Raw genomic sequence first — 25,579 nt, 5'->3', positions numbered from 1 at the left:
GTGTTTATGGTGTTAAGAGAGAAAATGTACTTTATTTAATAAGAAATGATGAAGGGACACCATAGATCTAAAATCATAAACCAAAACTAAGCTCTTCTTAAACTAGTTTGTTCATTAGTTACGTTTTCAAGACACCTTGACATAATTCTTTTCACTCTGTGTGTTTGTTAAACTCCATATAAAAGTACAGATACTAATTTCAAGTTCTGGTTCAGTGATGCACTAGTTTCACTGAGATGAGGCTTTGTTCATTTTAAAAGTAGGATTCTGAAATTAAGCTGGTTAGTTTTAAAATATGGAGAAAGATTAAAAATTAAGTAACCCTTCAGCTTTTTAGAGTTTTACTGCAGTTCCCATAAAGATATCTGCACATTACACAGTTGTTAAGACTTGCCTTTACTGTGGTCATGGAAATGGTTACAGTTGTCTGAAGGCTTGAATAATCTGCTCTGCTAGATACGGTAATTTGGATGACTCCTTCAGACATAACTTGGATGTTATACATGAAATTTACTGGCTTGACAGAATTCACGGTAACTTGGTGCTTTACATCTCTCTCTGAGTTCTCTTTCTTCTTCCCCTTTATCCCAGGGCAGTCATTTGTTTGTCTCTAGCAGCCGCAAGCTGAAATATTCCTTCTATTTGTTCAGCTTGTGTGGTTGCATGCTGTGAAAGTAAAAATGGAATGTCAGGTTTTATTGCTCCACTCTGGAGTATGGGGAAATAAAGCAGGTATATAGCGACTGTTTTTCTCCCGGGTGCCTAGCCTGAAGGTACCAGTAGCCAATGCGAGAGGAGGTCTGTATATCCATGTAGAGGATTAACAGCCTAAGTTTCAGTTTTGCCCCGAGTAAGGAATTACCAATGTTTCTACTGAAGTACCATATTCATGGTAATTACTGTAATCATGGTACTGTTCCATGTGAATAGTGCTGCTCTGTGAACATAATAATCATCTTGTTTCATCATCTCCTGCTTTTGTTTTTTGCTGTGGTGTGTGTGGGGGTGATGGCTTTTTGTTTGTTTTGTTGTTTCCTTTTTGGTTTTAGTAGGGTTTTTTTTAACTGCTCCCCCTTTTTTTTTTTTTTTTTTTTTTTTAGTGAGCAGTTATTTTATTAAGCATTTCTCTTAAGTGCAGTTTAAGGACACATTCCTGCAATTGTATCTACATGGATAGAGATACCTTTGAGAAAGGTTCCTGCTTTTTTGCCTGCATCTCTAGAAACATTTCCCTGGTTCCTCCCCCCAACCCCCTCTCACACTCCAGTTGTGTGGGAAGCATTTTGTAGGCTAATGGTATGATTGTGTGGTTTTCCTTCTCCTTAGGGCGGTAGATGATCCTTTTCCTACCCATTGCAAGGCACTCTGGGGTAGCTCAGTTCTTCCCTGTCCAGAAGGCACAAGGGGAAAAAAATTCTGTGCAAAGGTTCCCATTGTAGAATTTGATGTAATTTGTATAATATTTTCTTTTGCTTTTAAAAAAAATTGAAAAAGAGGTTTCTAGCATTTTGAGCTGGTTAAGAACAGTCCTGGGTTCTCTTCCCAGCTCTTCTCTTGGTGATGCAATAAATCAAGAGATGTCTCTTAGCCTTTCCTATCCTTTTTGCTATATTTTACAAAAACATCTGAACAGAAGTACATTATTAAACAATATAATATCTCCCTTCATCAGCTGTTAATGTTATTAATTGTAATTGTTTTTACCAGAACATTTCATAGGAATTCCCTATTTTAAAAATTATTTTTACAGTAAACTCTTGCAGCTATCATTGGTGAGTGATTGTGATGTTTGGTTCTAATTATTATTGCTGTTAAAACTGTGCAGGTCTCTAGCTGATATTGATGGAGATGGACAGCTGAAAGCTGATGAGTTTGTGTTAGCCATGCACCTAACTGATATGGCCAAAGCCGGACAACCTCTGCCACTCACTCTGCCTCTTGAACTGGTACCACCTTCTTTCAGGTATATCACTGGGGCAGTGAAACATAATATACTTTCAGTGGAAGTGTTTTATACAAAGAAAATAACTGTTATTTCTCTAACAATGGTGGGATTTTTTTCCCTCCAGGAGTGGAAAATATACTGAAAATATAAATGGAACTCTGCCATCTTACCAGCCTGTGCAAGAGGAGGAGCCACAGAAAAAACAGCCAGGTAAAATAGAGGTCCCATTCTTAATGTATAGGGCTGTCTTCAGAGGGCACTGAAAGCTTTAGAAAGTGGAAGACACAATCAAATCCCTGGGGAGCTTCATTTCAGGAGCTAGATCCCTTTTATCTTGGATGATAGGAAGGTTGTTAAGTGGATGCAGTCAGCCTATTACATCTGATAGCATTGAGAAGGCAGAGATAGGGGCTATTTTTAGCTGTAGGAAAGGAAAAGTATGCTGATTAATAATGTATTTTGGAAAAGAAACCCTTCATGGCCAAATAATGCTGTGCTACTGCAGATTTTTTTTCAGTTGAAAGTTCCTGGCATTACTTTGTTCTGGACGTTTTGAAAGCAAGGGGTTCCGATGTGGTTGAATTCTCTGAAAACTCGATGCAGTTTGCACATAACGTAGATTCTGCTGTTGACTCCCTGATGCTATCAGCAAAGGTCTCTTACATGCACACCGCAAGATACTTACCTCTCTTTTTGGCAGGGTGGTTTCTGGGACCCTAAACCAGTCCTTGTATCTCTTTTTATTCTGTACTGCAGTAATGGAGCTTGATCCTGTTTTGTTTTCTGTTATTTTTAACTCCAGGAGCTCTTACAGAGGACACACTTAAGAACCAAGCCCTTTCTCTGTGTGTTAATGTTTCTTGCACGTTTTTAACAGAAGATTGTCTTCTCCTAGCTTATAAAAAGCTGGTTTTTAATGTTTCCTCTAAAATTCAAGTGGTTTTCATGGTTGATTTTAAACTACTTTTTTTTTTTTTTTTTTTGTCTCTAATTGGAATAGACCAAGGAAAATTTAAAGGTATTTTTGAAAAGAAAAATAATACTTTAACAAATGCAAGATGCTTATATCATCCATGACCCAACAACCTGAGCTTGCCAAAAAGAAAGTATATATCTTTAGTAGCATAACTGAGGTAGTTGTTTGAGAGCAGTGTTTTGCACAGGACAGAAATAACTACCTTTCCTTATTTTAGTGACATTTGAGGACAAAAGGAAAGCCAACTATGAGAGAGGAAATATGGAGCTGGAAAAACGCCGTCAGGTCCTGTTGGAGCAGCAACAGAGAGAGGCTGAACGCAAGGCTCAGAAGGAAAGAGAAGAACAAGAGCGAAGAGAGAGGGAACGTCAGGAACAGGAACGGAAAAAACAACTCGAAATGGAAAGGCAGCTGGAGAGACAACGGGAGTTGGAAAGACAAAGGGAAGAAGAAAGGAGGAAAGAAATAGAAAGGCGGGAGGTTGTTTTCTTGAAATAATTTTTTTAATGCTTTAAGGATTATGTACATGCACACAGTATCCACTTGGCAGAGCATTCAGGATTTGAATACTGGCTTTGGTTCTGTCTCCTCACGTGGCCGTTGGCAGGTTGTCTTGGAGAGAGAACATTGTTTCTGCCTGAAAACATTGTGTCTGTTAGAAATGAATCAAGTGTTGGTATAGGCTGGAGATTTTCAGATACTTTATAGGATAGATGAGATTTTGTTGGACAGATTTCTTGCAATTATGCAAAAATCTTTATACCAAACAAGATTGTACTGAATTCATAATTGATAATATTTTGACAGTTGAACTTGAGACAAATTTGCTTCTACTTGGTGTCTCGGCGCATGCATAAGACTTGCATATTCTATGTAGACTGTGAAATACTCAAAGGAGGTTATGAGCAGTATCTGTCAGTGTGCTCATTTATGGGCAGTATTGCAAGCTAAACAGACTTTCTCTCTGAATTGTGTAGCTTTTCTTCATCCAGACTTAGGAGCATGGCATGAAGAATCTTATAGGATCACTTCCTCCGTTCTGTGATGCTGAAGTATATAAGAGCACTTTACAAAAGACAGTATGTTGTGTTGCTCTCATGCTGTTTAGAAATAGAGCACATTATATTCAGTTATGGTCTCTGAGTTCTGCCTGTCCATTGTAATTTAAGGTAATGTAACTTTCTGTAGGCAGCAAAGCAAGAACTTGAGCGCCAGCGACGGTTGGAATGGGAGAGAATCCGTCGCCAAGAACTTCTTAATCAGCGTGCCAGGGAACAAGAAGAAATTGTCAGGTTGACCTCTAAAAAGAAGAGCCTTAATCTTGAATTAGAAGCCCTGGTAAGACAGAAATTCCACTACACATCTTGAAATACAGTATTTTAAACCATGCAAATCTTAGAATGTACATTAATGGCCCACTAGGAGTTTGACTCTGTTTTGGATGAGGAATCTAAAGCAGATATTTTGTTGTTTGTTTTTTTTTTTTTTTTAAAGAATTAATCATGAACTAATCTGGTCTACAGTTTTAGTGGAGAAGAGAATTTTGCTGTATGTGGTGTAATTTGTCTTTGATTTCTTTCTAGACGGACAAACATCAGCAAATCTCAGGCAGATTGCAAGATATTCGAAACAAAAAGCAAGTTCAGAAAACTGAACTGGAGGCTTTAGATAGGAAATATGACCAAGGAATCATGGAAGTCAAGCAATTACAACAGCAGCTTCAGGTATGTAACTTTGTTAGGCTTGTAGTTTTCCTTTACTTCCCATTCTGTGTTTCCGTAATGCTGTTGATCATACATCCCCATAGGGAGGAATAGTGAATCAGTTTGATTATAGCTGAGAGAGGAAATAGGCAAGGCCATCAACATTGCAGAGGTTTTCAGTTTCATTTGTGGTGTTAAAGAAATTATTATATGTACTACAACAAGCTGATAGTTAAATGAGGACAGTTGTCAAAACCTCAGCTGTTCTTTTGTGAACTGGTAATAGTGACTTCTCTTGAATTATGAATTCTTTTATGGCTCCAGACTCAAATTTTTATAAGGAATCTTTTCCTGTATGCAGAGCAAGTTGGTCTTTGGGTTGAATGACATTACTGCTCTTTTTTTCTTTTTTTCTCTCTTTGAATAGCAAGACATGAATTATTTCAAATCATTTGACTACCGTAAATCACCCTCTATTATATTTTTATGTAATGCTCCTGCACATCAGGGAAACTTCTTTTCATGTTCCTGTGTGTCATGGAAAGTTACTGTTTTATGTTAGGCTTGAGGCAGTCAACTTAAATGGTCTCATGATAATATTTGCACTTTTAACGTCTGTTAATCTTTTTTTTCCAGCTGTGTTAATGTTTTTGAATCAAAAAGCGTTCCATTTTAATAGTATTTATATTGAAAGTATAAAGTGATTTTTTTTTCCTCTACCCCGTAATGATAACTTGCATCCGTGTTTCATTTACCAGAGTTGAAGTTATGTTTGAAAAGTCACCCATTTTTACTTATTTATAAACAATATTAAAAATTTGTTATGTTCTATTCAATATCTACAGGAATATCAGAATAAACTAACCTACTTAGTTCCTGAAAAGCAGTTGTTAAGTGAAAAAATTAAAAACTCTTCACTTGAAAACACTCAGAGTAAGTGCCTGCAAATGAATTATTTTCTGTTTGCATTGCTGCTTTTTCATCACTTGTGAAAAGAAAAAAAAAAAAGGCTGAAGGATACAGAAGCGTTAATCACGCCGTTACTTCTCAGTTAGTGTCGTGTTAGCATTATTTCATCTGCATTTCATTTATTTCCTTCCTATTCTAAATAAGGGGCAAACAAACATATTTTTGCCAGAAAGCACAGATTTTCCTTGAAACTTTATTTATACAGAGTATATGGCCCGTAGATGACTACACCTTGTCTTTTTTTGGTAGTGTAAACTCAAGGGAGTTCATTTATGTAAAATTTACACTGGTCTTTACATCAAATCACCCTAGAGGTTCCTATCTACAGAAGTTTGCTATGAATTGGTCTGATATTTAAAAAAAACAAACAAAACCAACTTGCAAATTCTTCTGTATGTATCACATGTAATGCCTGTGTGTCTCAGTTGGGGCTATTTCTTCTTCGTGCTGTATACGAATAGAAAGGTAATTTTTGTGAGGAAAGAGGGTGGGAATCTGTGTGTATTAGGAAAATAAGAAAATAACCAGTGAAAACAGAAATCCTTGTAAACCTGTCTTTCCTTGTGCAGGTACAGGAATCAGTTCAGTGCACAAGAAGTCTCTAGAGAAGGAAGAATTATGCCAAAGACTTAAGGAACAGCTAGATGCCCTTGAGAAAGAGACTGCTTCTAAACTTGCTGAAATGGATGTATTTAACAGTCAGCTTAAGGTACAGGCGTTATCTAAATTCTTAGTCTTACGCTGGTAAGCGATATCTATTTCTCCATCCAGCCATAAAGATTGGTGGCATTTCTACCAGGCTTCCCAAAAGTTTTCCCCAACTTCCATTGTCAGATAAGAATTACAAAAAGTCTTGGAATAAATAATGCAATAAAAATGCACTTAAAACTATAACTAATGTACTAAAATATGAGTCTCTTGCTAATCGTTGCTTTGCATGAATCAACTGTTGCTCATTCTCAACTTTTGCCTTCTAGAATTAATTTTGATTGAGAATTGAAGTTTTTCAGGCCCTTGCAACTTTTGTTCCTGCAGTACTGAGGTTATATAGGTCACTATTTTTGAACTGTGGACTGAACATTTAACTTTTATTGAAAGAAGTACATAGTTTTGTAATACATTGTACAAGATCTGGTAGCAGGCTTAGGTATTGTCCTAAAAGTATTGTCCTAAAAGTAAGCGTAGGCACTTATTTGTGTAGAAGTTAAGAAGTATTGACCACTGGCCCTGAAGGTGTTTTTGTTCCAGAGGCAACGCTTCACTTGCCTAAAAATGCATGCAACTCCCAGGCAGGGTAGCATGCATCCATGTAACGTTATTTACCAGCTTACTTCTAGTGGCACTGATGGGAACTTTATTCTTAAGTAATGGATTTATGCCCAGCCAGCACGAGGGCTCTGCACTCCTCAATAAAAAGAACACACACACACAAAAAAATGTAAACATTTAAGGAGTTTCTTTTCTTTTTAAAAAATGGCTACATATAACGTGCATTTTTAGTTACTTGTTTATTGCATGGCTTGCTGTGTTCAGTGGCTGCATCCACAATTCAGTCTTCCCTAAAATATGTTTTTCAAAATACAGTGCAAAGATTAATTGGCTTTTTATCTACCTTATCTTACAGTGTGAGAATATGGATGATTCTGTTCTTCAGTGCCTTTTGTCTCTGCTAAGCTGTCTCAACAACCTCTTCCTCTTACTTAAGGTTATTTTCTAATCTTTGGCTCTTTTGGTTTTTAATCATTTTGCAATTTTTCTCTGCTTATCCTTTCTGTTTGGATGTACAACTTCTATTAAATAATTTTTCCTAAGAGAAAATCAATAGGCTCTTTCTCTTTCTGCTAGCTTTTACATCCTCTTTAAAGACTTAAAATTTTCTTACCTGCTTAGAAATCCAAACTGCAAGGTGCTGATAATCTTTTCTTTCTTACTGTGCTGTGTTCACTAACTTGTTTTACCCAGATATTTTTCTTTTTAGTTAAGGTAACATCAACCAAAAAAATACTGTCTTAGAGGGAAACAGTGTTTTCTGCCACTTTTCCATCTGTTGCTCTCTACCTGTGTCCATGTATCTTAATCTCTGAGTCAGGTATATGAATTCTCGTCCCAGTTTAAAAGTCTAGAAATAGCATCAATATCCAGAATATGACAGATGACATGACAAACGCAATGCTGTTAAACCTCCAGATTAACCCGGCACTAAAAATACTTGTTGTTTTTCCTCAATGCTGCTTTTGTCTGCTGGGGTCAGAAATATGACTTTGAGAATGATTTATGGGGAAAAAAACAAACCCCAGAATTACTTTACTTAACTGACTTTTCCATTTTGCATAAGGGTTATTCTGTCCTTAAATCAAAGATACAAGAGTTTTTATAATGCACGTTTGTTTCCACAGTGATCCTTAATTTCTGTGTAAAATGAGAAGAAGTTTTCTCAGCTGAGTGGGTTTGTAGTCAGTTGCTTGGTTTAGTTTGTTGCTGCAGAGACTTTCACTGACACAGAAATCTTGTTATCTTGCCCTTTTCATATAAATTGTGCAGTATCTCTTGGGCAACATGATTAGTGGTAGAGGTGCATATTGTAGTGGGAACAGATCATGCTTTATTTGCATTTATGAGATCAGATCTGAAAAGTCAGGGTATACCTGTCACATTGTTCAGTGTGTATCAATAGGATTCCCAAGAAAAGTATTTAAATATGGGACCGATCATTCAGCAAGCATCGCAAAGGCGAGCACCCTTACTGAAGGGATGCGTTCTAAGGTTTATGGTATTGTGTTGGCTTTGAGCTGAAGTCTGCCTCCTTGTAGGTAGTTAAAATATGCTTCATTGCCTTCTGTGTCCTTAGATAATGTTGTGTTTGAACACTCAGTTTTATATCTTCCCTCCTCCGCTGTCCTATTTGCCATTTCGAGCAGGTGTTTGGCTGGAAGGGCTCTTTGAAAGCCTAAGTTACGACAAAGGCTTTGCAAACCTGCCTTCTACTTTTATACTTCTGTTTATTTGGCTTTCCTTACAGTGACCTCCAAGGATTATTAATAGCTTAATATTGCTTTGTCCATTTGTATTAAAACTTGGTTCACAAAGCATTAAAATGCTTGGATGCTTTTCTCAAAAGATTGGCTTTGTTCCTTTTGATGTACTTCATTGTGTTTCCTCCTTAGGACCTGAGAGAAAGTTACAGCACACAGCAATTAGCCTTGGAGCAGCTCCACAGGATCAAACAGGACAAAATAAGAGAACTAGAAAAAAGAAAAGCTGAACTTGCACAGAAAAAACGACTGGAAGATGAGGCTGCAAGGTAGCATGTCTGAATGTATCAGCATTGCAGTTTTTAAAGTACAAGAATGCTGTGGTGACTTTAAGACTGTAATAAGCAGGAGGTCTAATCGGTAAAAATATATCCTAGTGAGTTGCCTTAAAGCAAGCATTTTATATGGAGTACCACTGATATAGGATGGTTTGAATTTCCCCCTTCCAATCTGTTTTTTTTTTTCTTTTTAAAAGAGAACATTGTAATTCAGATAAATGAAGTAGTCACTTTTGCTAGTAAGATTTTTAGCTCCTTTAATAGATAATCCTCACGCACTTACAATTCCTTATATTTTCTGCCTTGTTTTGCTGGCCTTTCAAAGATGTGACCTATTTCCTTAAAAGCACTTCTGACTGAATCGGTGCTAGTTTTTTGTCTTCTGTATCCAGACAGTTGTGAGATTGATACTGAAGGCGATAGGAAGTGCATTGACTGCTTAAATCCTATGTTAACGAAAGCTGGGTGAGTGAGCAGGCTTTGAGTTTTAAATTTGGTTCCTTTTTTGGGAGGACAATGAGAAAATTCAGGTATGTGTTTGAGAGGATCATCCCTTCACATACACGGTCCTGGTTTTGCTCAGCCCAGCTTTGTGTCAAGCATTCAAACTCTTACTGTTCTCACCTCTTGGTTTCTTATGGTCTTGTTCCCAACTAGTTTTGTGTTCTTTTATTTCACTGATTAAGAAACCATAGTTTCTAGGGTTTGATTCTGGCTGTCTTAAGATGCTACTCCTGTTTTTTCCTCTCTGCAGATCTTCTGCTATCAGCTGCCTATTTTGTGCTTAGCAGCCCTGGATTGGAACGGTGACAGAGAGAGGATGTATGGACGCTCTCAGTGGGCAGTCCTTAGCTCTGGAGTTGCTTTGCTGTACTAGTTTTGACGACTTCTCTCATTCAGAGAATTGCTGTGTTTTTTCCTTTTAATTTGAGAGAGTGTTTCTTTTTAAATGATTGATGTTTGCTTTGACTGTTTTTAACGAAGCAGAGCTAGTGACCTTGTAGTATGTGTGATTCGTGATTTTAACTCATGACAGCATTTTTCTACAGCAGCGTGATGGGGTTTCATAACATTGTGACAGTCCCTTTAAGAGAACCATATGCCACGTGTGTAATGACATCCCGTTAACTTTTCTGTTGAACATAGCTATCTGTTATATACTGAATATTACTGCACAGCTCCTACTAGATACTGTCGTGTGCTTGAAAACACAATAAAATGACCATCAGATGAGTGGACCTCCCACAGTTATTTGATGAAGCAGCCTCCTCTACGCATGGTTCTTCCTCAACAACCTCTTCAGAAGGTGGCCCAAAGGGTTAGGTCCACTCTTTTCAGAAGAAAGGTCTCAACAGCTAAAATACAATGATTTTTAAGCATGTTGAATTGGTTAATAACGTCTTTGGAGAGATGAGGCACAGGATAAAACCTGAATAATTTCAGAGAATACCGTCAGGTTTCCGGATTCTGTCTGCTGAAGAGTGTGGCAGTGGCAGGGATAAGGGTGTGAGTAGATGACAACTGCTGAAGGGAGAAATTTAAAGCAGCAAAGATCAGTATGCAAAGGCTACTTTTACTTATGTACCAGAGTGAAATTTTGTTATTAATCTGGTTGGAAATCTTAGTTTGCAGTCATGACATTTGGATAGTACCCTGGTGGACAGCTTAAAACCACCTTTGTTCAATTAACAGATCACTTTTTGCTCATCAGGATGTAGGTGAGCAGAACTGCTTGTGCACAAGTAACCATGTGGCAGTGTTTCTATACCACGAATTTTAATCTATACTGGCACTTATGTTAAGACAAAGTGTGGTCTCCTGTGGAAGATCTTACTGCCCAGAAAGAAAAGTAGCTGATATCATAGACTCAACTTTACCTAAAAGTGCAGTCAGTTGCTCTGTGAACACAATCTCATTCGTTTTTTGTCTGAATGTTCTCCCACTCCTTTCTCATTCTTTTCTTTCAGAAAAGCAAAACGAGAGAAGGAGAACCGATGGCAGGAAAATATCCGAAGGGAAGAGGAAGAGAAAAAGAAGCGATTGGAGGAAGAACGAATGCAGGAGAAAGTTCAGGAAAAGTTGAAAGCTGAAGAAGCAGTCGCTCTGATGAGAGAAAGGGAAAATAAACAGCTTCATGCAGAGGAGGAGAAAAATAGGCAAGCCACGGTCTTGAGGGAAACAGAACAACAAAGGCAGAGGCAACTGGAAGAAGATAAAAGAAAGCAAGAACAAATAGCAAAAGAAGCTGAGGAGAGGCGTAAGCAGAAGGAAGAAATAAAGAAGATAAAAGAAGCGACCAACTCTCAAGAGGTGGAGAAACGCACTTCTAAATTAAACATAAGTGAGAAGTTTGCAGATCTGTCGAAACCAACAGAGGGTAAAAGTCTTAAGCCACCCTGGAAAAATGAAGGTAATCTCAGTCTGTTAGGTTTTTACTTTAATGGTTCTTGTTTTCCTGAGCATTATTTCATTCTTTAAATTTATTACTGTTAATGTGACACTGTGGCAGGCTTATTGTCTAAAATATTATTATTAAAAAAAAAAAAAAAACCAGCAATGTTTCATGTCTTTAGTTAGTTATAAGTCATCCTGTCGGGTTACTTTTATCAGTTTTCAGCATCTGTGACTGAATTAATCTCCCACTGATAATGGCCAACGAATCACAGATGCTGGAAACAGTAATATTTTAGGTTTTTCTTAAGGCCCACACTTTCTGTCATTAAAGCAGACTGTAATATGGAGGAGTTTTGCTCAATGAGGAGTGGACGGGTGGGTAACAGTCATTGAGGTGATTTATTAACATTGAAATCTAGTTTATTTCTGCATTACCCAATGCCTCTTATTAAAAAACAAAGAACCGAAGTCAACCTAACTCTGATTGTAGGACTTTGATAAATACTGATTTAACAATCTTTTTGCTAAAGGCAGTTTTGATTAGTTCCATCCTTCAGTAATTCTTGTCAGTTTTTATTAGCCACTTTTATCACTGAGTTTAACAAGAACCAAATCGGAACAGTGCTGAAAGATGTTTGCACACCTCAGCTGTGCCTTGTAAAACATTCCCTGTTAACAGCACCAGCCACAGACTTGGAGAAGAGAGATGCAAAGAAAATAGAAATCATGTATTTTGCTATTTTACACTTCTAAGTAAAATCTTCACACGTGCTGCTGAATACTTATTGTTGTTGCAACAGTGGCATCTTTTCAACTTGGAAAATTTTAATTGTGTTAAATGAGACTGTTAAAGTCTTAGCCAGAGCAGTTTGACAAGGAAAGATGAGAACATAAAGATGTGATTTATTTTTTTTTTCCACTTCAGAAGACAATGCGTTTTATTGCCTGTGTCATGTTTACTGTGATCAGCATGTTAAACTCTTGCGCTGGACGCATCCCGTTGGCCTGCTGTACCTGATCTCTGATACTAGCATCGTGTCTGGGGCAAGAACTGTTCTAGTCTTATATTCATACCTGTTGCTTAGAATGATGGGGCTCCGACCAAGTGCATGTCTTTCAGCTCTATCAAAGTGGTAACTAGTTTTCTTGTCCTTTCAGGCAGTGCAGTTGGTGTCTCAGAGTCTAGGAATTCAGTTGCCTTGGTAAACTACAGAGCTTTATATCCATTTGAAGCAAGGAATCACGATGAGATGAGCTTTAATACTGGGGATGTAATTCAGGTAAGATTTGCCATTGACCTTTAACTTCCAAAAACCCAACCCAGCTTCCCCAGCCCTGAGATACATCAAGGTCTCAAGTGTCAAAAGCATTATTTTGATATATTTTTTAGACTTACTCAAAATTTAAATTTGATTAGGGTTTTTGATGGTGTTGGTTTTTAGTGGTGTGTGTGGTTTGTTTTTTTTTTTAAATGGGTGAAATTAGGATTAGTTCAGCTAAAATCTTCCTTTGGATCTTATGCATCCTAGAGGTGTTGAGAATCTGTTTAGAGTTACAGTAGTGAACTATAAACATAAACTTTCTGAAATTAGTTGATCAGGAATGATGTAGTTGCTGCAGTTCATTGTACATGTACAGGTTGGCCTTTAAGCATTTACTTGAAGTACGAGTGTAGAAAATAGAGACATGAATGGCTACATAAAATGAAAAAATTATTAATGCTGTTTCATTTCAAATTAAACAAACTCTAGTTATCTAACAAGTAGAAGGGAAAGGTTCTTCTGAATCTTAGGACCGTTTTCTAATGTACTGTTACCATAGACTTCTGCCTCTTGTTGGCTGGTCCTTTATAAATACTCCCTCAGGCAGATATCTGTAGTAGTTTATTCTGTGTCCATTCTTTGTAGCACTTTTCTGGATCCAGCTGAATATGCTATCTATAATATTACAGCAGGACCATAAGATTGGAAGTGGCTTCTGTCTTCTCAGTTGAAATCTGTGTTATTTCATGTAATTATATCACTTGTCGGCATACACGTGCTTTTGAAAGCACGTGCGTTCAGGTGGACTTGTGAAAATTGATTTATAGCTGTGGTAATACACTTAGTGTGTATGAATCTGATACATAAGTGTGTATGACTCCTCCTCATTCAGACTATAAATGATGTAGGTAGGTGATAAGGGAGAATTTAGAAAGCAATGTGGTACAAAATTTTAAAATACTCAAATATTAGCTTTCAGTTTAACAGTGTTAAGTAATTTATTTGCATTTTCATACCGATGAAGCGTGGAAGAGGGAACAAGAGAAGTAGGTTTTGTTTTGGCTTCCTTCTCAGATATAATTAACTGTGTCATTTAACTACGGTAAGTTATTTTAGAAATAAGCTGATGTCCGCCTCCGCTGCTGCCTCCTCTTATACCCCGAACCTCAACTAAGCTAACTGGCTGATAGTATTTGATGAGCTGCTAATTTTTAACTAATTTTGACAAATTTGCTAATTTGCAGCTTAATGAGGCTTCAATATTGCTATGAATGTTTAAGGATGCTCTGTAGCGAATTGTATAGTAAATAACAGAATTTTCGGACATGTTTTGGATGCAGTCGGATGACACAGTTAATTGTATCTGTAAGCAGAACTGCAGCAGTTGTTTTTGTGCAGTGCTAGGCTCACCAGCCACTGCCTCTTGGCTGCACATTCAGCAAAATATAACACAATGCACTGTAATTTTTGGCAAGCCACAGTGGTACGTGATCCCCAGTGTGCATATCTGGGGCCTGTTTGAAGGAATAAAATGCCTTTGAGGCCTGTCTCTACCTCTGCCTGAAAACAGTGAAGTTGCATCATCACCCTGTTTCTTGAACAGGGTAAAATCAGCTGAATTTTGAAAGGGAAGAGAAAGAAAATGCTGATTTTTGGTATGAGTGCTGCTCACGCTGTTCAGTTCGGAGTGCCAGCAGGTGCTGACGCGCTAGATGGCCTATTTGTTTCACGCTCCTAATTGTGTTTCTTTGTATTTATCCTCCTGTCCGTAGGTTGATGAAAAAACTGTGGGAGAGCCTGGTTGGCTTTATGGGAGTTTTCAAGGACATTTTGGTTGGTTTCCGTGCAATTACGTAGAAAAAATACCAGAAGGAGAAAGATCTTTATCCCCTAAGAAGGCCTTACTTCCTCCTACAGTATCTTTATCTACTACCTCAGCTGCCTCAGAGTGAGTTTTTGTTATGTTTGTGTTTAAAATTGCTTTTTCTAAATTTAGCTAACAGGTAATGTGCTGTATAGCTTCATTCGGTGTTTGTTTTTAAAATATAAATGCAAAAAACTTAGTGAAGAACCTACCTGAAAGTCTTAGCTTGGAACTTTTAAGTATTTGATAGTCTGCTTCACATTGTATAGAATACCCATTTTATATATGTTAAAAAAAAAAAGAAGTTATTCTGCTTGAAGTACTTCTTAAATAAAAATTGTAATGTGTTTAAATATGCCTGTGTTCTGTTTGCAGACCACTTTCACCAAGTAAATCTGCAGAAGATTCTGATTACCAAAACATACCTTTTTCTAGCCTGAATGTTAACGCAGCATGGCAACAGAAATCAGCTTTTACTCGCACTGTGTCCCCTGGATCTGTTTCACCCATTCATGGACAGGTATACTGTGTGAGAGTGGAGAACTTGCTGTATTTTAGATTCATGTTAATGAAACCAATTTAAAGAAAAACTAAAACAAAACACAACTTAGAATTCTAACACTGGGTGCGCTGAACAGGCTAGAGGATAAAGAAGCTAGTCTGAATGCTCTGCTAGTATGCATTGACGTGATTCCATATGTTTCCAGGGACCACTGAGCAAGAAGACTCATGCAGTTTGTTTCATAATTCTAAAATAATTTTAACCTGTAGTTAGGCACACAAGATATTTCTAACAAATAAGGGACAGAGTTGAGAGATTGTTCTTCAGTCAACAGCTTGTATACATCACCGTAAGAAAAAAATTAAATCAGCCATCACTTGGGAATGAAGTTGCTTAAACTTCAATAAAAGATACATCAGTCTTTGTTTGTTTGTTTTCAACCCTTTCAACAGTTTGGGGTAGTGTGGTTGACCAACATCTCCACTTCTGTCTTAACAGGGGCAGCCTGTTGAGAACTTAAAAGCACAAGCACTTTGCTCTTGGACTGCAAAAAAAGATAACCACTTGAATTTTTCAAAAAATGATATCATTACTGTCCTGGAGCAGCAGGAAAACTGGTGGTTCGGAGAGGTACATGGAGGAAGGGGTTGGTTTCCAAAATCGTACGTTAAGCTCTTGCCTGGGAGCGAAATCAAGAAAGAGGAGTAAGTATGACTTTTGTTTTTGTTTTATTTAACAGTTTACAAAAAGAGGTGGTTTAGAGTGCAAAATTCTTGTAGCACTTTAAAGTGCAGAATATAAATATAACTTACAATTTACACCGTGCCATTTTAGGCTTTTATTATTTCATTCTGGCAAGCAGAGTAGTGTTGGGATCACTGCTGTGTAAACAGACAGTCTTCCAAGGCTGAGTGCTGTGAAAAATCAGTGGTGTTTGATTATTCATCAAGTGCCAGACTTTGGTTTTGTTCGTTACAGAGTCAGCTGTCTTACAGCGTAATTGCATTCTGCCTCTGAAGGTGCCAATTTCTGTGTGACCTACAAATAATTGTAAGCTCGTGAGGCACATCTTGCAGCAATAGTGTATTTTTTCTGTACTTGGAAAGATCATTATGTCTGTTCTAATGCTGCAAGGTAGCTACTCAGGTAATAATTCAAAGTCTGGTTACTGCTGGGATGGCTGCAACACTGTGTGAATTGTTCTTTTCATGCGTTGTGATAAAAGTTCTTCGAAATTCTTCAGAATAAGAGAATTCAGACAAAATCTTTAATTTGTACTACTTCTGGATAGCATAATTTGCGAATATATCTTCTCGTCTTCTCGTCTTTCATTGCATTACTTTTTTTCTTTTTTTTTTTTTGGTAATGGTGTGCTCTTGGATGCCATTCATATTTTAAGTATCAGTAATATCTGTCACTGCATGGCAGTCAGGGAAGTCTTTGCAATTAATTCAGAGGCAATACCAACTTCAGGATAACCAAAGTGAGTTTAGTCTCATCCTAATAGAGAGATTTGTTCTTGATCAGCCTTTTAGTTACTCAAACTTTTTTTTTTTTTCTTTCTGCAGGCCAGAAGCTGTTTACGCAGCTGTAAACAAAAAGCCTAGCACACAGTCTTACGCAGCAGGAGAGGGTAAGGCAGCATGAAATATGCTACTTAATGGTAGAGTCTCTTTCTGCTTCATGGCACATGAGTAAGCTTAAATATGTGAAGAGTTTCTGAGCACGCCTTTTAATTTGTGAGCAAAAGATACAGTGCGAATGTTGAGCTACTGTTACAAGATTTCTAAAACAGGAACTTAAGTGAAGCTTATGACTAATTCGGGTTAAGCGTAGGCCTGGGTTTTGGTTTTGTTTTTAAGACTTTTGCTCAAGCCTTAGTTTATTTCTGAAAATGTAAGTATCTCATACCCGTAAGCCAAGTTCTCTTCCTCCTGTTCCCTACTGTGTTATACTATACTGTAGAGACATGAGGAGGGATTTTTAGTCCCTTTGAGTGTGGATCATTCTCTTTTAATCAGTAGGGAGTAAAGACGACAAATATTTGGAGAAAAGTTTGTGGGAAGCGCTTTCTAAGCCTTTTAATCTAGTGTATCGCCATGCTTCCCCAATTACATTTTAATTCCACTTGTGTTTTTCATTTTTGCTGTGTCAGTCAGATAAGGATGGTTTTAATCACGTTTAGTTGTGGAATGTACGTGCTTTCTGTGAAACACAGAGGTAAGGTGGAACACTTAATGCAAGAGATGGCTTTTCAAGCTGTGCTCTACAGGCCCCTGCTCATCTGCAGGATGATCATAGGGTAGTAACTCTCACTGTGCGAAATTCACCTCTCTGTACAAAGTTGTGTACCTGTAATTCAGAGTTGTAAGCATGAGGTGAGATGGGGTTACAACCAAGCAAGTAGGTAGGTTGATTCACAGACTTGTGAAGGCATGATCCGTGTTATGAACACACTGATGAACATTGATGTCAAAGATACCTTTACTTGCATCTGACGTCCTTTTATCCTCCTGTCTGAAACTGTTGTCTCCTTTATATGTGCTGTTTGCACAGAGTATGTTGCGCTCTATTCGTATTCAAGCTCTGAGCCTGGTGACTTGACTTTCACGGAAGGTGAGGAAATCCTCGTGACCCAGAAGGAAGGGGAATGGTGGACTGGGAGCATTGATAGCAGAACTGGAATCTTCCCATCCAATTACGTCAGACCAAAGGATCAAGAAGTGAGTTAGTATTCTGAGAAGTAACGCATGATGCGTTTTCTCAATTTTATTGTATTACTGGTATTGAAGCCTAGCTCTTAGATAGTGATTCTAAGCAGAGGTTAGTGTGCTTGACAGAAGAGAAAAGCCTAGGTAGCTTGGGTGCTAGATCAGTGCTATGGCCACAGTGTCACACTGTCTCTGTACAGGATGGTATTTTGTTCAATACAGGCTCAAAGTTAAAATCTCCACGTGCTTTTCTGTCCACATGCTTAAAGTTGGTGTAAACTCTGCTGGTTTTATTGCACATTAAAAGATGATTTTTGTGTCTTTGTAGGCTTCTAGTAATGCTGGCAAAACTGGAACAATAAATAAGAAACCTGGTAAGTGTGTGCTAACTTTTTAACATTTAGGACTGTTTTTAAGTGACTGTGAGCGTTTAGGTTCATAGCAGTGTTTTAACGGTGGTTAATGTGCTTAGCTGCAAGATATGTGCCAGGATATTTCTGTGGATCTAGCTCTTACTGTAATGAAAAAATAATTATATTATATATATTTATAATTAATTGCAATTAATATATTATCTTTTCAGAAATTGCTCAGGTTACTACTGCCTATGCTGCATCAGGAACTGAACAGCTTAGTCTTGCTCCGGGACAGCTAATACTTATTCTGAAGAAAAATGCTAGTGGATGGTGGCAAGGAGAGTTACAGGTAGTTATTGAAGGAGAAATAATTGTGACCTCATGAATAGCAAGGAGGGGATCTAGGGTTTAATTTGAGAAAACAACTAAATATAGTGTTCTAAAAGGTGGCTAGAAAGTTATTGTCGTCTTGTATAAACCATGTTGGGGGGGGGGGGGAGTTAAACCTTGGGTTGCTGGGGATTTTGGGGGTTTTTTTTGGTCACAGAAAATAGTAAAACTGTCAATGAATGGGTGCACGAGAGGGATATTGACAGTTAATAGATTGGTTAGGATTTAATTGGTGAAACATTAAATTGTAAAATTATTCTAATGAAAGAATGGGAATTCTTGGAGTTGGAAGCTCATTTGTTGTGAAGGTTGCTGTTCCCACTTTTCTCCTTTCCCCTCCTAGTGATGAATTTCTAGTCCCGAGGGTTGAGGGTACTGTTACATGATAGTCGTCTTAAATCATAGTTGATGTTTTGACTTTTGATGGACTTATGATCTTGTCCATCATAGTTCTTCATCTTTGCAACCCGTGCAGAGATTTAAATCATGAACTTATAATGTCTCTTTGCTATGCTTTTCTTCAGCTGAATCTGCAGCATTAGCCTGAATTTAAACATGTTACTTCCAGTACTGAATGCTGTTTCCAATATTGGAATTAAACAGCACAATATAAAGTTCTCTCCTCTTCGTATCACTTAATTGGTCTTTCCCAAGGTATTCTGCAGCCGCACACTCTCTTGTTTTGAGTGAATACTCTTGTTAACGCCTGTCTTCCCTCTCCAACAGTTAGAACGGGGATAGTCTAACTATTCAGCATCTGTTTTTAAAACCAGCCTGCTTTAGAGATACAGGAGGACAGATCACAGTGAGCAAGTTGAGAAATTGCTGCAATGAGTTTCTGTGAATTAACAGCAGTGGAAAATTTTTTCAGAGTATGTGGGGAAAAAAAAAATACAAAAAACAATGAATAGTTTGTGTTTTAAGAAAAGTAGGCCCAGTGCTGGTTCAGGAAGAAGCTTCACAGAATCAAAAAAAAAAAAAAAAAAGGTGGAGGAAAGGAAACAAAGATACATAACTGTCAATTCTTGCTCGTTTGAATTTCTTTTTTTGTTGTAACAGAGCTCACTGCAGTTACTGCTTTCTAAAATCCATGCTCACTTTTACATCGTGACTCTCTTGTGCACTCTGAAGTATGTTTGTTTCTTCAGTGTGTGCAGAGGTCATCTTTACCTGTGGGACTAAAGAATGAGGAAATTCTTTTCAAATTCTCTCATGCTGTACTAGGTAGGAAGTGGTATCAACTACTTAAGCTGCTTTTGAAAATTCTGACCTATAGTAATTGCTACCTCTGTTCTAGGTATCTCATTAGAGACTCCTTATATGATGCATAAGTGGAATGTTTGTAGAGCAGATTTTCAGCCCTGCAGTTAAATTCTGCACTGAAATAATTAGCTGCACTTGAAAATTTTGGATTAATACATTTGCCAGAACATATTAGGGTGCAGCTTTATTTGAAATGGGTTGGTTTATCCTTTAGCCAGATTTTTTCCTTTTGAGATCTGTTTAATACTTAGTTGGTGTTTGGAGGCCTGACTTTTTGTCTTTTGTTAGCAAAACTGTGTGACGTATTTATTGCATTTTTTCCAGTCTATAGACTATTTGGTTTCTTAATTGTGTAATAACCATTTTAAACATTTACAGGCAAGAGGGAAAAAGAGACAGAAAGGATGGTTCCCTGCCAGCCATGTGAAACTACTGGGTCCAAGCAGTGAAAGAACCGCATCTGCTGCTCCCTCAGGTGAAGGACAAAAAAAAAAAAAAAGACTTTATATTTCATTTAGAGTATTTTATGTAACTGCTTCAATTGTTCAGATACTAGTCTGAATTACATGACTAGCGTAATATGTTTAATGGCCATATCTGATTGTGGCGTCACTGTGGAAGGTAAAGTCCTAGTTAGAATCTGGGTCTTTTGACAGACTTGTCCATTCAGCTCTTAGCTCTGTCCAAGAAAGGCAAAATCTCACAACTTCTTAATCAAAACCAGTTCTTTGTAGGGTCCCTCCCTAGTGTATGCTGTCTTCTGCATACCTTACAACAGAAAGTCTCAAAAGACATCTGCATACAGAAATCTGTGCGGATCAGCAGTCCATCTTCTATGGCAAGAGATTTTTAATTTTGCTGACTGCACTGAAGAGCCACACTCTTCTCATTTGGAAACTCCATGTTTCCAAAACCTAGCAGAAATCTTAGTGAAAACTAGCCATCAGTGACAAACACCTTTGGAATTGCATGCGCTGCCCCTTATAAGGAGGGAGACTAAGCAGCAAATTTCCACTAGACTTTTTCCATTTGAATGACCGGGAACGAATGAGATTATTTCACAGAAAAGGAGCTTTTTTGGTTCTGCACACTTGAATTGTGTTGTTCTCCACAGCTACAGTTTGTTTATACAACAGCTTCCTGGGTATTACTGGGCAAAACTTCCCTTTGACTAAACTAGCAGCTCACGATTGGCTAATGCACATTCCCTCTGCCTTTGCCATGGTTTTCTCACAAGTATCAGCTATAAGATATTCAAGCTCACTTTCTTTTCCGAGTCAGTAAAAGCATATTTGATTATATTTTAAAATGTTTAGAAGGCCAATAGATGCTATACTAACTGAATGAATTTGCTATATAAGTGCATATTTATATAAAGTGGAAATAAAAATTACTGCTGGGCCCAATTAAAAAAAAAAGTGACAGCAAAGGGAGGACAGTTCCACATCAAGATAAGATCATGTGGCATTTTTCTTATGTAACAGTGCATGTGAAATTGTTGTTTCTTTCTTATGGTTGTGTAAGAGACACAAAAACAGTCTCAATACTTGTGTAACAGTGTTCTGCTATATTTTTTTTCTTCATAGTGTGTCAAGTGATAGCGATGTATGATTATATGGCAAACAATGAAGATGAGCTCAGTTTCTCCAAAGGGCAGCTTATTAATGTACTGAGCAAAGATGATGCTGACTGGTGGCAGGGGGAAATCAGTGGTGTGACAGGTCTCTTCCCCTCAAACTACGTGAAGATGACCACGGATTCTGATCCGAGTCAGCAGTGTAAGCAACTTTTGGTTTTTATTAATTTTATTAACTTCATTTCAAAGATGCATTGCTATTCTTCTGCTTTGTGTTTGGTATTTGGGGTTCCAGGCATCAGCTACATTTATTGGTACTTTAAACACCTTTTCTTTAAGTACTTTACTGTAGTACTAAGTACTTCAAATACTTTTCTGTTTCACCTACAAACAATCAGCACGTTACCAGCCAGCCAGTGTGTAACAGTAAGAGTGCTAGGGTGGGCTAAAATTCTACATTTGGTAGGTGCTCCCCTTCCACTGAAGGTGCTGATGCTTGATAACTACCACTGACTAGGGGTCAGTGCGGGCACACTGTGCTTGATTATAGAACCTGAGCAAGTTTTATAAAACATGAAAAAGTGTCTGCTATAGTCATCTTTACCTTGTATTTAAACTACTTATCAGTTAAGTAAAAATAACGATAGAAAAGATAGGAAAAAGACTGTAGCATTAGCAAGCGATCTGTCCAATGGCAAATACGCGTATGCTGGCTCCCAGCAATCCAGCTGTCATGGGGTTCTGAGAAACAAGATATGTATCAAAACATGTGCTAAACTGAAAATTACAAGCAGCAGGTTGAGAACTGGATGCTAGAATATACACCTCTCTGACAGTGAAAATTTTCTCTGCCTTTTTTGCATGTAAATGCAGCAAAGATTTCTGGTCTGCGTGACACACACACACACACACACACACACCCCCCCCCACACACCCCCCGCCCCGCCTTTTTTTGGCCCCTCTCCCAGAGAAATTTGCCACCGTTTTTACTCCCTCAGCTGTTCATCCTGGGGCAGCATGATTAAACCAACTTTTATATCAACCCGTGCCACCAGTGGGTTTGAGAACATGTCTTGATGTCAGAGTTGCACCTTTGATGTAACAAACCTTGTCCTTTCGCTCGCTTTTTTTTCCTTGGGCATCATTTGTAGTTTTCTCAGTATAAAGACATGCATCCAGAAGTCTGGTTGAGGTTCACTCTTGATAGCCTGTACCTAGTGTGTAGGGACCAGTTTGTGCTTAAGATTTCGTCAAGATAGCTGTGTTTTCACAGAAGAATTCACAAACTTGGCAATGAAGGTACAGCTTGGATTGGAAAGTTAAAATATTTTCCCTGGGTAGCTTTTTATGGTACCTGGGCAAAACAGAGTTTTCACCATTCTTGAGGCTCTCTTTTTAGTTAAATTACATCTGTGCTCACATTTTTGATGACACATTGATTTCTTTTTTTAAATGCTTCTGGCCAGTGTGGCTGTGATGTCAAAAACTTCTGCATTTGAATTGAATTTGCCATCCTCTTGAATTAGGCATGTCTAAGTCATTAAAAAGTTGTTTTTGTTTGTTTACAAAATCTTGGTTTTGAAGAAATAGCCCATCTGGATTTAATCTATACTATAAAATTTAAAATTCTGGCTGAATATTAAAACTTTCTGAATTGTCAAAAATGTTAGAGATACTAGTTTATCACACCAGGTGTGTTGCCATTTAGAGTTATGTGGCTCAGTGTGGTAAGTGCAAGGGGATTACATGTGCCCCTAATTTTCAACAAAAGTAGTGCTAAGACCAAGTTGTAATTGGAAACTTTGGATACAATTAAGTTTTTTCTCATTGTTTGCTGATACATCGTTGCTTTTTCTCAGACTTCAGTGTTGTGGAGTAAAAATATTTCCATCCACATCAAACTGTGGCTGTGTGAATGGAATTTTCCTTTGACAGTATATTGACAAAGGTCAGCCGGTGGTGGTCAGATGAGCAGATGTGCACCAGGTCATCTGTACTTGGTGGTTAAACTTTTATCTAAGTAGTCTGTTTGCTGTGAAGCAGATCTACTGGTGCTTCATTAACAAAATCCACCTACTGGTGAATGAAGAGTATGTTGAATTTTATTTTTTTTTTTCAGAAGATCCTCTGAGTATTTCAAATAAGCTAACTTGTGTATCAGTATTGCGCTGGGATTTGCCACTCTTTTGTGACATTAAAACATACACGTTTGGCAGCTTCAGGAGAAATCCTGCTTAAAATCCAAAACCAGCATGGCTTGCTAGCTCAAGCACAGCATTGCACAAATACAGGTACACAGATTTCAGCTGGGCTGCGTTCATATGGTGTGGAGTTTGGGCTAGTAGGCTTGTGTTAGCAGTAAGCTAGTGCTGTACCATTCCTCTGTAACCAGAGGAGTATTTAAATATGTACTGATTGAATTTTCAAACTTCCTTGGATTTCCTTAAAATATTTTCTGCTCTAACTTAAATACAGTGCAGAAACTATCAGTAGTATTCTTGAGAAATCACTAAGGAATTGTCCCACAGAAATGTTGATGTGTCCCTCTAGGGACCAGCTTAGCGGTATGACAGAATATAATTTAAATTTTCTATTTTGAAAGTTGTTAATCTGAGTATTGTAATGTTTCTGTTGAAGAATAGCAGTTTCTCCCACTGCCTTTTCTAGACAGTCAAATGTAATGGTATTTGAAAGGGAGCAGGCAGATCTGGTTTACTCACATAGGTTTGCGGCTTAGGGAAATTCTGCTTTTCCATCAAGTTTAAACTCTATTGTATAGACCACCTTTGTATCCCAAGTCTTTCCTGGGACTTGCTAGTCATAGCGGTAATGGTAAACTTCCCTAGCAAAGAAGGAACTTAGGCCAGCGAGATGTTTCTTCTCTTATACTGCTGAGGTGGCTCTCTGAACAGAATAAACTGTGCTGACAAGATCATTTTTCCTGTTGGTGTAGCGGCACATCCTGGTGTAGGGTGTCTGCAAGGAAAAAAAATGAAATCCATGAGGGGTGTCATAGGTCTGTCAACAGGTCTCTTAAATACAGCTGAGACCTGGTGACTGCACAGCACAGAATACTTGAGCTGTGCTGTCGGTGACCTTGGTGATGGTTAGACTTTCAGGTTCAATGATATTTTAAGAGCCCTTATTCTAATGTTTGCACAAAAGTCATCACTAAGAATAAATAAGATACACAGGAGGTTTCAAAATACAAATAGCTCTAGCTATAAAGTAAAGGAATATGCATAGTCTCATAATCTTCTTTTTTTTTTTGCTGAGTGCTTGCTCAACTGTTCAGGGTCAGATTTTTTGTGTATTGCCAGTACCTGTCTAGGACACGTCTATCAGGTTTTCCTCCCGTTCTTCCCAAGGGGGTTGTATGGCAGGGTAGGCATGGTGCACCTACCACTTCACAGTTCTTCCCAATGGCCTGGTCTGGAGATAATTCTGTTATTTCATCCTGTCTTCATCTGCCTTAAACATTTGCTCTTAGAAACTTGTTCTCTCCTTATTTGTTGGCTTTTTCAGCAAGGTAGCTTTTTTCAGCTCATCTTCGTATCCATGGGACCAGCTTGAGCCTTCTCCTTATATTTGCTTTGGTTGAGATTTTTCTCCCCTCGGGTACCTCAGATGGAGGCAAGACAGATGCTTCGGCTACATCTGCCTACTTGGTTGCTGGATGTCTTTTAGTGTTAGAGATAAGTTCATCTCTTATGATGAGACATAAGAGTATGTCTCACCTTGCTGTGAGAGCTGGATAACTCAGGCAGGTGGACATTCTTATGCTCAGTGTGCAGAGCCTTTTAGTTCATCTTACCCAAGAACCTCATCTCCCTTTGTGAAACTGGTCTTTCGTAGGGCTGAATGCTGTGCCAGTTCTTTGTACTCTTAATGGGCATATAGTTATTGTTTGTGTTCACTCTTTTTCTTTTCATAGCCCAGTATTGCTGCAGTTCCTCAGGCATCTAAGTTAGTCCTTCGTGTGAGCTCCGGGAAGTTCTCATAGCCTGATAAGCACCTCCTCCCCCCATTTAAACCTGCCTGCTCTGTGTTCTGCCAGTGCAGTGGTGAGAGGTGGTCAGACTGGGAACAGATCCTCTTTCTGCAGACTGTTCTTGACGTGCGTGTGATAGTGGTGTGAATTTCCTTAGGTACAAACTTGATGGTCCTAGTCATACCACTAGATCTACCTATTTTTTCCCTCCCCAAACCTTATGTGTAGACGTGACACATTAGAGACATGAGGCAAGTCCTGTCCTTTCAAGAACAAGGATCTGTATTTCCAGAAGTTTATCTCCATGCACAAAAGATCATTAGTCCACTAACTGTGTCCACTGCTGTTTAATCAGTGAAGCTGACCA

At 38.1% G+C, this 25,579-nt stretch overlaps 1 protein-coding gene across 1 annotated transcript in view; it reads left to right on the top strand.

Annotated features, from left to right (window-relative positions):
- The window catches only part of ITSN2 (intersectin 2), a 53,857-nt gene that overhangs the window by 9,541 nt on the left and 18,737 nt on the right, over nt 1-25,579 (top strand). Inside the window, exons 9-28 of the mRNA XM_086460483.1 lie at nt 1,826-1,963; nt 2,070-2,155; nt 3,139-3,401; nt 4,110-4,259; nt 4,505-4,645; nt 5,470-5,557; nt 6,163-6,302; nt 7,218-7,298; nt 8,758-8,894; nt 10,871-11,313; nt 12,456-12,577; nt 14,332-14,507; nt 14,799-14,943; nt 15,424-15,629; nt 16,494-16,558; nt 17,482-17,648; nt 17,965-18,010; nt 18,220-18,341; nt 20,024-20,120; nt 21,232-21,423. Coding sequence (XP_086316609.1) covers nt 1,826-1,963; nt 2,070-2,155; nt 3,139-3,401; nt 4,110-4,259; nt 4,505-4,645; nt 5,470-5,557; nt 6,163-6,302; nt 7,218-7,298; nt 8,758-8,894; nt 10,871-11,313; nt 12,456-12,577; nt 14,332-14,507; nt 14,799-14,943; nt 15,424-15,629; nt 16,494-16,558; nt 17,482-17,648; nt 17,965-18,010; nt 18,220-18,341; nt 20,024-20,120; nt 21,232-21,423 — 3,005 coding nt within the window. The remainder of the gene's footprint in view (nt 1-1,825; nt 1,964-2,069; nt 2,156-3,138; nt 3,402-4,109; nt 4,260-4,504; nt 4,646-5,469; nt 5,558-6,162; nt 6,303-7,217; nt 7,299-8,757; nt 8,895-10,870; nt 11,314-12,455; nt 12,578-14,331; nt 14,508-14,798; nt 14,944-15,423; nt 15,630-16,493; nt 16,559-17,481; nt 17,649-17,964; nt 18,011-18,219; nt 18,342-20,023; nt 20,121-21,231; nt 21,424-25,579) is intronic.

Source organism: Leptosomus discolor, chromosome 2 (genome assembly GCF_034619465.1).
Source record: "Leptosomus discolor isolate bLepDis1 chromosome 2, bLepDis1.hap2, whole genome shotgun sequence".
In the NCBI taxonomy this organism is placed as follows: domain Eukaryota; kingdom Metazoa; phylum Chordata; class Aves; order Leptosomiformes; family Leptosomidae; genus Leptosomus; species Leptosomus discolor.
This window is presented reverse-complemented; position numbering and strand designations above follow the sequence as displayed.